The 11,593-nt window shown below is 43.0% G+C and overlaps 1 protein-coding gene across 1 annotated transcript; it reads left to right on the forward strand.

The window, feature by feature from the left end:
* The first annotated feature begins 2,919 nt into the window (after positions 1–2,919).
* On the forward strand, positions 2,920–11,272 carry LOC136542044 (dicarboxylate transporter 2.1, chloroplastic-like). The gene is made up of 4 exons (XM_066534288.1): positions 2,920–3,769; positions 8,825–9,138; positions 10,109–10,557; positions 10,830–11,272. Exons 1-4 carry the CDS (start codon positions 2,987–2,989, stop codon positions 10,943–10,945), a joined length of 1,662 nt encoding a protein of 553 aa, XP_066390385.1. The 5' UTR covers positions 2,920–2,986; the 3' UTR covers positions 10,946–11,272.
* The last annotated feature ends 321 nt before the right edge of the window (positions 11,273–11,593 follow it).

The raw sequence follows: 11,593 nt of genomic DNA on the forward strand, positions 1-11,593 counted from the left end.
GTATCAAGGTACTCCCTCCATACTGGTATTAGAAGTCGTTTAGGACATGATTGCGCATACCCAGGAGTGCCAAAGAGTGATTAAATAGGGGGTATTTTTTCATGTTTGCCCCTATTAAATAGCGGTGCGGTTGCCTCCTATACAGAAGTGATGAGTAGCCCGAGCGGCTATGCCTCTGCGTCCCGATGCAGGAGATCGTTGGTTCGACTCCTCGAACCAGGGACTATTTTTGTTGGCTCATTTTGCATGGCAGCATGGAGGGCTGGGTTCGTGCGCGCGTTTTGGCCACCCGTGGCATTTTTGGCCGTGTTTTCGCTGCTGATGCTTGCGCGCGTGACTGCTGCCGGTTTTGGTCGAATTTTTCCGTGTTTTCGCTGCTGCTGCCTTGCGCGTCGACTGCTGCCGCTTTTTTATTTCAATTTTCATCGATCAAGCGCCTGGTGCTGCTAGCCTTTGCCACTCTATAAATAGTCTTTTTTCTCTCCAAACGAGCGTTCTGTTCGTCTCCTTATGTTCCTGTTTATGCTGCTAGCTAGTTCAGCTACAAATGTCGGATTATATTCCTAGGTTCGATCTCAACTTGCTGGCATCCCAAGATGATGAAGGCAACATGTTTGATCTCAACGAGCCCGTCGACGCCGCCGTCGACGTCGTGTTTGATTTCAACGAGCCCGCCGACGCCGACGCCGACGCCGTGCTTCATCTGGACGAGCAACTAGACGATGACGCCAACGACGTTTTAAATCTCGACGAGCCAGAAGATCACCACGGAGGTAATGCATCACTTAGTTGTATCCTTCCGTTGTTCAGATTATTTTTGGTTCTCATCATTTGTTTCATTTTTTTTACAGTACTTGATTTGAACTTACCAGTAGATGAGTTCGGTGCTGTTGATTTCGACTACATACAAAATCAAGCTGGTAACTTCTTTTCGTCACAATGTTTGTTTTTCTTCCTATAATTACAATATGCCGTGAATGCATTACCGCAACGTGCAAGCAGTTCATGAATGTGTTTCTTTTTATCTTAAAAATACAACATGCCGTGAATAAATATTGGACCATGCATGCCGTGTGAATAAGTACTGGACCATGCATGCCGTGAATGTGTTTCTTTTTAACTTAAAAATACAAGCTTATACATATTTCCATGCATCTATCAAGAAAAGAAATAAAAGGGTAGTTGTACCTTGTGCCTCAATTCTTTATCACTTTTGTTTTGAAAAATGCTGCAAGTGACGGCCTGAAATTTATTTGTGAACAATTCTGAGCTTCCAGTTTAAAAATACATGACAGTTCCTACCAAAGCACAATGGTCTCGTACAAAATTAATCCCTCAGAGAAAGTTTATAAATTTCCATTACTTGCATAATTATTCTTCCGAAAACCATCAATGTGAATTGTGGCTTTAAAAGCTTCGGGTGTAATGCACCTAACTCGTAACAATAATCTAGCTAACTTCATGAAGTAGCTTGTGAATTGGTAAAAGACCAATTTGCCCTTTGCCCTTTGCCCTTTAGGGATTTAGCCCTCGTCTGGCACAACTTAGTTTTATTAGTAAAGCTGTTTTTTTTTTAGAAAATGACTTCATGAACAACTTTTTAGGTAAAGCTAAGCTGTTTTAGAAAAACTGTGTGGCAAAATAGCTTCACCAACAACTTCATGTATGGATGAGAGAGAGAAATGAGGGAGAGAGCTGGGATAAGTTACTTTTTCCAGCTTCATCCCAACTCATGTCTTTGTTCAGCTTCATCCCAATTCATGAAGTTGTTTTGGAAATGAGTGTTTGGCAAATAAAACAGCTCATGAAGCTATTGTGAGCTATGCCAAACAGACTCTTATTACCCACCGTGTGCTCTCCTAAACTTGACCTATCCACACAATCTTCATGTCACTTTCATCAGTTCTTTTTTAGAGTTGCCAATATTTGGTATCATCTTCTAGGAACTATAACATATATTTACCTTAAAAACTTTACGTTTCTTAATTGTTTTATCATTTAGTCACCCGACGCACCAAGGGCTTAGATGTAATTTCACGGTGTCATCAAACTACGTACAAAACAAAGGATGATTCCTTAACTGAACCTGATCTTAAAATTCACGAACATGACCATGCTATCATAGGTTATCTCAAAATCAAACACATGCGAAATGTGCTGGCGTGATAGACTTTTTTTTGTTAATTTGTTTCACTTTTTGAAAACTTTAGTAGTAAATAAAAAAACAACGTTGGTTCCTTAGTATCCTTCATTTGCTAAAACCCGAAGAGGAAGAATGGTAAGAATCACGGACGTGTTACTTCACTTAGGCCCTATTAGAATCTATAATCTATAAAGCTAATAATTAGCAACTTATAGATAAAAAAAGTCTAGCTAATAATTTAGCTATTAGCTAAATACAGAGTACCTAACTAACAACTATTTTACTAGTCGAACCAAAATAACCAACAACAGTTAATATTAACTATAAACTAATAGCTAGCTAACTATTAGCGAGCAATGATCTAAACAGTACTCGACTCAAGTGACCGAGGATAGGACCAATGAGATGATGCTCTTCTTGGCTCTTTCTTTTTTATGAACCAGAGTACCAATTGTTTTGAACCATACATAATGACGCCGTTGGAAACGTGCGGATTGGCCGAGAGTATACAGAATACAGATCGTGAGCGGAAATCGCTGAGCCGCAGACCGCAGCGCAGATGGTATCCGACCATACGACGAGAGACCGCAGAAACCACCTTCGCCTGGACGCCGGCTATGATCCATTGGTTCCGCGCCTCGCAGGATCCACCGCCGCTGCTCAGCACGGTCCACAGGTGATGACCCCGGCTCCTCCGACTGCAACCGGGCCCCACGTCCGCACCACGATTTCAGCCGTTAGAATCTAGGCTACCAACACTGCCATAAAGGTCGCTCTCCTGAAACTGAAGTCTGAACGAAACCAGTACCACCGCCCGGCGCCCGCCTCTTGCCGCGGCCGTCCATGGAGAATCTCAACCTCGCCATCGCCCACCGCCCGCCTCTGCCGGTACCGTCGGCGGGCTACCTCCGCCGCCGCCACCTCCACCACCTCCCCGCCCCACTCTCCCTTCCCAGCCCCTCCCTCCACCTTTCCTTCCCGCATCATCATCGCCTTTCTCCCGCCCTTCGCCGCCACCTCCGCCTGCCTCTTCGCGTCTCCCAAACCCCTGATGCTAACCCCGAGCCTGAGCCTGAGCCCGAGTCCACCGGTGCGAAGCTAGTGCCGCTCGTCATCTCCATCGCCGTCGGCCTCGCCGTGCGGTTCCTCGCGCCGCGGCCCGTTGAGGTGAGCCCGCAGGCCTGGCAGCTTCTCTCCATTTTCCTCTCCACCATCGCGGGGCTGGTGCTTGGCCCGCTGCCCGTCGGCGCATGGGCCTTCCTCGGGCTCACCGCCGCCGTCGCCACTCGCACGCTCCCCTTCGTCGCCGCCTTCTCCGCCTTCACCAACGAGGTCATCTGGCTCATCGTCATCTCCTTCTTCTTCGCGCGCGGGTTCGTCAAGACGGGCCTCGGTGACCGAATCGCCACCTACTTCGTCAAGTGGCTCGGGAGCAGCACGCTGGGCCTGTCCTACGGGCTCACCATCAGCGAGGCCTGCATCGCGCCGGCCATGCCCAGCACCACGGCGAGGGCCGGAGGCGTGTTTCTGCCCATCATCAAGTCGCTCTCGCTATCGGCTGAGAGCAAGCCCAACCATCCATCGTCGCGGAAGCTTGGGGCCTATCTTGTGATGACGCAATTCCAGGTAATTATGTACAGAATGCAATTGGTCAGATTTGCGTGGGATCAGTTGACTAACTTGCTGCCTCCAATTCGATCCTAGATCAGATAAATCTTATAGAAGTTGGTTTCTGATAGATGAATGCACCAACATGGTGATCACCACTAAGTTAAGAGCGACCGTTTTCCCAACTGAATTTTTACAGAAAGGGCCCATTGTTGATTTATTAGTTTGATTCACTGTATTAAATTGGAAGTAGGGATTCCTTGTTTTCATGAAGGTAATCAAATGCCACCAGAGTGATTTGAATTGTTGTTGGATCTGAAAGTAGAAAACATTATCTTCAGAGAAAGGTACTTCCTCTGATCAGAAATATTATAAGGCACTTTGACTAGCTATATCTTTAAAAATCTATTATATTAAATGGAATGAATTTTGTACCATGGAACTATTTGTCATAATGAATCTACTCCCTATTCCAAATTGTAAGTCAATTTAGCTTTGTCCTAAGTCAAACTTCCTAGCTTTGACTAAGTTTTTAGAAAAACTGCATGAACATCTACAACATCAAACAAGGTTCTTTAGATACACCATGACAAATATTTTGATGCATTTAGTTGAAATTGTAGATGTTAATATATTTTTCTATAAACTTGGTCAAATTCGACAAGCTTGACTTAGGACAAAAATGAAAGCGACTTACAATTGAATTAGAGGAAGTAACTATTTATGTTGTTGATCTATATAAAGCTTTTAGATTGTTTGGTTTGTGGCATCTCCTAACCAAGCCCCCAAATTTTGGTCACCAAATTGGTGACCATGGATTTGGTCAACTTTGACCACCAAAATGAGGTGGCCAAAGGTGGAGGGTGTCAGGCCAAATTTTGACATCCAACAGGATTGGTCAAAGTAGCCAATTGGCTTGGCTAGCTTGGGTACTAAACTAAATACACCCATAAGCTTTTCTTAGGACATCCTACATGCTTGCATTAATGCATTTCACAACTATACCAAGTCTCTTTCTTATAGGAAATCCCTTTTTCTATAGGATTTCAATTAAAATGGTGAAGCTAGCTTCATTGTGTCACTTGTTAATATCTTTTCCTTTAAACAAATGGTTGGGGCAAAGAACGTTTGCCCTGGTTAAATGTGGTGAGAGCCTTGCTAACAAAAGACTCAAGCTTAGGGAAGAGAAAAGCTAAATAGTGATGAACTATTGTGGAGCGTGAGAATCTGGAATCCCCTCTCACAAAGCACGTGCCATGTATTTATACTACCAAGAGGGATATTTTGCTCATTTGTGCCATGTAGGGGCACCATTGTCTTTCCTGCTTCTAATCTTGCGACAACCAACTACCAGATGACGTTGTCACAGGGCATGTGGCCCACTGTCACGTGCATCATGGTTGTCCCAATAGTACCCATGCCATCATCATAGATCGTGGTCATATCATCGTCTTTGAAGTGGTTTGGAGAACTTGATTAAGGCTTCGGATCCACCGGGAGGATTCGCTTCCATTTATGACCTAGTATGTTGCAACCGTTACCTCAGAATCGGCATCGGGCTTTGGGGTTAGGGGCCTCCTGAAGTCTCCTCGAACAAACATTGACTTCTTTGGCGAAGTAAGATGTAATAAATAGTTAGTTCAATAGGCTATTAATGATAATGGTGTTGAACCTAGGCTTATAGTATTAGATTTTATGGTTGTGGCCTAAGTCATTGTTGAAAGCATGAAGGATTGGATATATTGTCTAGGATGTGTTGCATTGAGATGCTCGGGCGGTATATATCGAGAGCATAGATACTTAGGGGACAATCCACCTACCTAGATACATATGGTATAGAGAGATAAAGACTTAAGGGACAATCCACCTACCTAGTTACATATGGCAATACCATATTACAATCCTAACTACCAAATATACTCTAACACCCCTAGGCGTAGCAGGAGCATCATAGACTGGAGGAGAAGACGAAGACTAACATCCTCTTGCACAATGCAGAGTTGGCTACGACTAGAGTAGAAAGCGAAGAGCAGTGCATGCCGAATTGCCGACAATAACCTATTTCGTCACCAAAGTAGATGAGGTCGAGGTGGACGTGGTCGAAGGCGTGGAGGGAAGAGCAGGTTCAAAACACCAACAGAGGCACATGAGTACACTCACCAGCTTCTAGTCGACAAACCGACAATGAGCCAACCAAACAGCGGAGGTAGATGAGGCTAGCTGTTGTATGTATCAACAAGCGCTCATGCGCCATCCATTAGCGACATTGGCGGTGTTGTCCTGGAGTTAGTGGCATTATGCACGGACTCGGATTGAGAGACAACAACATCGGTGTCGCCATCCTGGATAGGATGCGATTGGGAATATTCCTTGATTAATATCGTCGTCGTTACTGCCTAGGAGGGCAGGCAAAGACAACCTCATCCTTGGGAGTCAACGAAAGAGGGTTGCGTGATCGGTAGACGGGGTGACGCAATCCCGATGTTTGATCAGGAAAAAAAAAAAGGAAAAACACAACATTAGATCAAATGGTGGTCATGGTCTCGAGGGATGGCGCGACAGTCAGATGTCCACTTGCAATAGCATGACAATTGGTCACCCCGGTGCAGTGGTCCGGCGATGCGACACACCATTTCAACGTCCCCAAGGGTCTCCTCCGCAGCTACTCGCTCGCGCTCAAGGGCAGCAGCAACACGACGCTAAGGAGGGGGGAGGCATATCAGGAGGGGGCAGTTGTTCCCAACGATGGTGACTCGATGGGGTGGCACATAGGGTTGACGACAACGATGACGAGTAGCACGGCAGCCCATCAATGCCCACGTGAGCCGCCCTGACGATCTGTTGCTACGTGATGCTAAGGCGGGTTTAGGGTTTTAGGGATGCTAGGGCGGCAGATCAATTAGATCCCTGGCCAAAACCTTCCTATGAGGACTCTATGGCAGAGATGATCTCCTCAGGGGCAGAGTGGCAACCGTAGTGGAAGCCTGAGCTTAGGATCAAAACCCTAAGGTCGTGATACCATGAAAGTAGGAAGGATTGGGTGTATTGTGTGGATGTATTGCATTAAGTTTCTCAGGTGGTCTATATAGAGTGTAGAAACTTTGTGGGACAAGACACCTCCCCGGATACATATGGCAATACCGGATTACGATCCTAACTACCAAATATATCAATTGCTATTCAATGTAATTTAGGCTTGTGTTTACTCCCTCCATGTCCCTAAAGGAAGTCGTTTTGGACATCGACACGGTCTCCAAAAACAACTCTGACTGCTACTTTTTGCTATAAAATGTTTATAAAATATAGTCAACACATATTTTTTATAAAACTACATTTCGAGATGAATCTACTTACATCACTTTCATATTTTCAAACTCAACCCAAAAGAATTTATTTAGCCAAAGTTTAAAATGTTTGACTTAAGACAACCTCAAAACGACTTCCTTTAGGAACATGGAGGGAGTAGTTGCCTATTTACGTGGCATCTTATGTGTTCACAAGAAGTGTATGGTTCTCTGTGTTCTCTCTAGTTGGGCTGCAACACTTATCCCCAAGAACAGAAGATTGCATTTCTATAGATTGGTGACGCCTAGCTTTGCAGCATGTTCCTAAACATCATCATAAGGGTTTCAACTCATTGGTCGTCGTGGCATGGTGGATTTGGAAGCATAGAAATTGTTGCGTCTTTGAGGGATCTCTGTCCAGTTTTAATTCCATCATGCATGATATTAGAGATAAGGCCAAGCTGTGGTGTATGGCAGGAGCCAAAGGGCTCCGTAGCTTATGGCCATGACTGATCTGTTGGTCTTTGGTTTTACTTAGTTTTTTTGTTGTTTTTTTTCTGTTGTACTGGTCATGCCCTTCTAAGGGGTTATTTGAGTCACCTAAACTCCTTATTCTTCTTAATATAATGTTATGCAGCTCTCCTGTGTGTTCAACAAAAAAAAAATGACAACTTCATTTTCTTTTTGTTCATTGATGCTTGGATGACTATGACAGTATGTAAAAATGAGTTTATGTGAGTCCATAATTTAGTTATACTAATATAAACTAGGAAGGTTATCATACCCTTAACTCATTTTATATATTTGGCCTCTTGCTTACAAGTAGCTCTCATCCAAGAGGTACTAAATCAGGAGGTGATTATAATTCTTGTGGCATTGCTGCGTTAACTGGATGCTTATCTAATATGAATAGCCCTATTGCTGAAGAACTTTGGTAAATAAACCTTAACATTAATGAAAGGTAAAAATGGTTAGTACCTCTAGTCATGAATAACAGACATTTTGGACAAAGAAAACAAGCTAGTTTTAGTTTGTTTGTTTGTCGAAAACGTCATGTATTCATGACTGGATGCACCGGTGCGTAGTGGAATCCTAAGTCAGGATAGTAACGTGAAGAGAGGCAGAGGAAGACCGAAGTTGACTTGGGTAGAGGCAATAAAAGGAGACTTGAAAGGATGGAATATACCCAAAGACTTAGCCTTAGATAGGAGTGCTTGGAAGACAGCTATTCACGTGCCTGAACCTTGATTGCTTCTGTTGGGTTTCAACTCTAGCCTACCCCAACTTGTTTGGGACTTAAAGGCTTTGTTGTTGTTGTTGTTGTTGTAGAAGTGGTCCTCTTAATCCGTTTTTTACTAAGTTTTTTAATATAAAAAAGTTTTGTGTTGACAATGAGGACAATCTATTCTTTTTTCCGGTTGCATTACAAAGTGAAAAATAAAACTTCAGCATGTTTTTTTTAAAACATATTGAACCTTTACTGTCATCCAGTCGTGAACACATATTGAAGTGCAAGATCTTCCTAATTTAATGGCAGTGCAAGATCTATCACCATGTGTCTCACTGACATGTGGCTCCATGAGCCATCTGTCTGAGAGAACATCTAGTGCCTAATCCCTCAAGTGCTAACAAATGGTATAGTGAATCCTGAAAATGCACCCAATTTTGGAATTCTATGCTGAAATATTGTTCTTTGGAATAGGGCCCGTTTCTGTTTACATGTAATTGCGGAATGTTTTTATAATTCTTCTGTATGTTATGCAAATTGATGGTTTATGTTGCTTGACAGGCAAGTGGTAACTCGAGTGCTTTATTCCTCACTGCTGCAGCACAAAACCTGTTGTGCTTGAAGCTAGCAGAGGAGCTTGGTGTAATCATTGCAAATCCATGGGTATCATGGTTCAAAGCTGCTAGTTTGCCAGCTCTTGTTTCTCTGCTAGCAACACCATATTTGCTGTACAAAATCTTTCCCCCTGAAACAAAGGACACCCCTGATGCCCCAGCACTGGCTGAAGAGAAACTGAAGCGCATGGGCCCTGTGACTAAAAGCGAATGGGTTATGATTGGCACAATGATTCTTGCAGTCTCCTTATGGGTTTTTGGGTAAGGTTTCCCGTGACTGAAGAAAATCATCTCATAGTACTTTTTTTAGAAAGGATCATCTCATAGTACTGACTCACGATTTTAGTACAATTTGCAGCTTGTGAGCTATTTTGCTCTATGATTCTACTCTCGATAAAAGATGTTCATGGATTTTAGCTTGCTGCTTCCTATGATCTCATTAGAATTTATCACAGCATCATCAAAATAAAGCAGATTAATTGTTTGATAGTTGTGTTGCTACATTCCCGCAGCGAATTATTTTATTCATACAGAGTCCTGTTTTTTCTTTCTATTTTACCTCCCTAGTTTGTGAAGATTTCACCTTTTTGTTTTCTTTTTGAGACACCTAGTTTAGTAAGTGAAAATTTGGTCCGTTCCATTGCAATTTATGAATGCGGTGCGTGGTATGGTTCAACATTATTGATAAAGGCAGTGACAGAGCTAGGATTAGATGATTAAGGGGGCAGCTAAGTTGATTCAGGAACCAAATACTAAAACATGCACTAAAGTTCTTCTCAATTTCAGAGGCTTCAATATCAATAGAAAAAAAATGGATCGTGAGGGTGCCATGGCCCTGCCAGCCCCCTACTAGGCTCCATCACTGGATAAAATCATAGAAGTTTATCTTATTCGCTGTTTAAGATGTGTGAACAGACAACAGCTGGTCTCCAGGATAGTTGACATTTATATTCTGGTTCCTGCTTTATGTTATAATAAAATATTTTTCATATTATATCTCTGGTGATCATATTCCGCTGTATCCATCAGTATATGTAATACTTCATAGATAATTTATAATTCGCTCAAGTGACTAAATTAGTAATTATTAATTAGGTAGAGTGTTACAGGATGCCATACATGAGATGTGATGCAGGTGCCCTAGAAATAGTACTGCTTAGTCTCCTTAGTGTTTTTTTTGGGGGGCAGATTTTGTACTCTGGTAATGACTTGTTGCACAATTTCTGTGTAGGGATGCTATTGGTGTGTCTAGTGTTGTGGCTGCAATGCTTGGGCTCTCCATTCTTCTCCTTCTGGGTGTGCTAGACTGGGATGATTGCTTGAATGAGAAATCAGCATGGGATACATTGGCTTGGTTTGCGGTTCTGGTTGGAATGGCAGCACAACTCACTAACCTGGGAATTGTTTCTTGGATGTCAAGCTGTGTTGCCAAGCTGCTTCAGTCGTTCTCGTTGAGTTGGCCAGTGGCATTTTGTGTTCTTGAGGCCTCTTACTTTCTGATCCACTACCTATTTGCAAGCCAAACTGGACATGTTGGAGCCTTATACTCTGCATTTCTGGCTATGCATATAGCGGCCGGTGTTCCTCGTGCGCTGTCAGCACTCGCTTTGGCATTTAACACAAATCTGTTCGGTGCAATCACTCATTATAGTAGTGGGCAGGCTGCAGTATACTTTGGAGGTAATTTCTTTTTTTCTCTCCCTGAAAATTCTGGCTATTCTTTAGCTCAAATTACTAACCCTGCCAACTAAAATTTGTGGTTTCCCTCTGCGTTTACACATGGGATCTGGTACAAAAAAGTAATAAAAGAAAACACACACACACTTGTCACGAATAATACTGTAGAATGAGAAGATTTATTATTCTAAGTGGGCAAGCGGGGCCTTCTTTTGCATGTATATATAGCACTTTGAAATTGGTATGCAGATTAACCTGTTACTTTTGTTCTGCAGCCGGATATATTGAACTTCCAGATGTTTTCACGCTGGGTTTTATAACAGCCTTGATTAACACATTAATCTGGGGAGTTGTTGGAACCATTTGGTGGAAATTTCTGGGGCTGTACTGACAGTGGCTGACACGTAGTTGACCAAAATTTTCCTTTGGCACTCGTCGAATTGCTCTTGCTCATGATTAGGAAGGGCAGAATAACTACCGGTGCTCGCTCTGGTTAGCTTTCGCTGAGGTGATCAGCAGTCAGCAGTCAGCACAACGGAGTTCTCTCAGGCAATTACGCCTGTGTTGTAAAGTCCGTTGTTTTCTCTTTGGTTCCGTAGGAGTTCTTAGCAAATTTTCTGCAGTATATTTCTCTTTGATGCTTATACAGTCCGCTCTGTAAAAGTTGGGCAGCTATCCAGCTGCACTGAAGCAGTATACAACCTTGTGGCTCTCAAAATATGTTTGCTCCGTTTTACAGCTTCTATAACTACCTATAATTCTCAATTTACAGCCTGTAACCAACCAATTCTCACAAAACATCATCGAACTCGTCAACTTGATGGTCGTAGAGGCTTTGCGTGGCAATCTGGATAATCACATTTATTTATTTTGGACGAATCCTGGATGGTGGCATTCAGCATTGCTCTGGCAAATCTGGTCACCTCTGCTTCTTTCATTCCTTCGGATAAAGGAGTAACGATCCTGCTACTGCACTCACAAGTCACAAAATGAATGAGATTAAAAAACAAAAGTCACAAATGAATGTATATACAGCCAA

The sequence above is a fragment of the Miscanthus floridulus genome, chromosome 3 (assembly GCF_019320115.1).
Source record: "Miscanthus floridulus cultivar M001 chromosome 3, ASM1932011v1, whole genome shotgun sequence".
NCBI lineage: Eukaryota > Viridiplantae > Streptophyta > Magnoliopsida > Poales > Poaceae > Miscanthus > Miscanthus floridulus.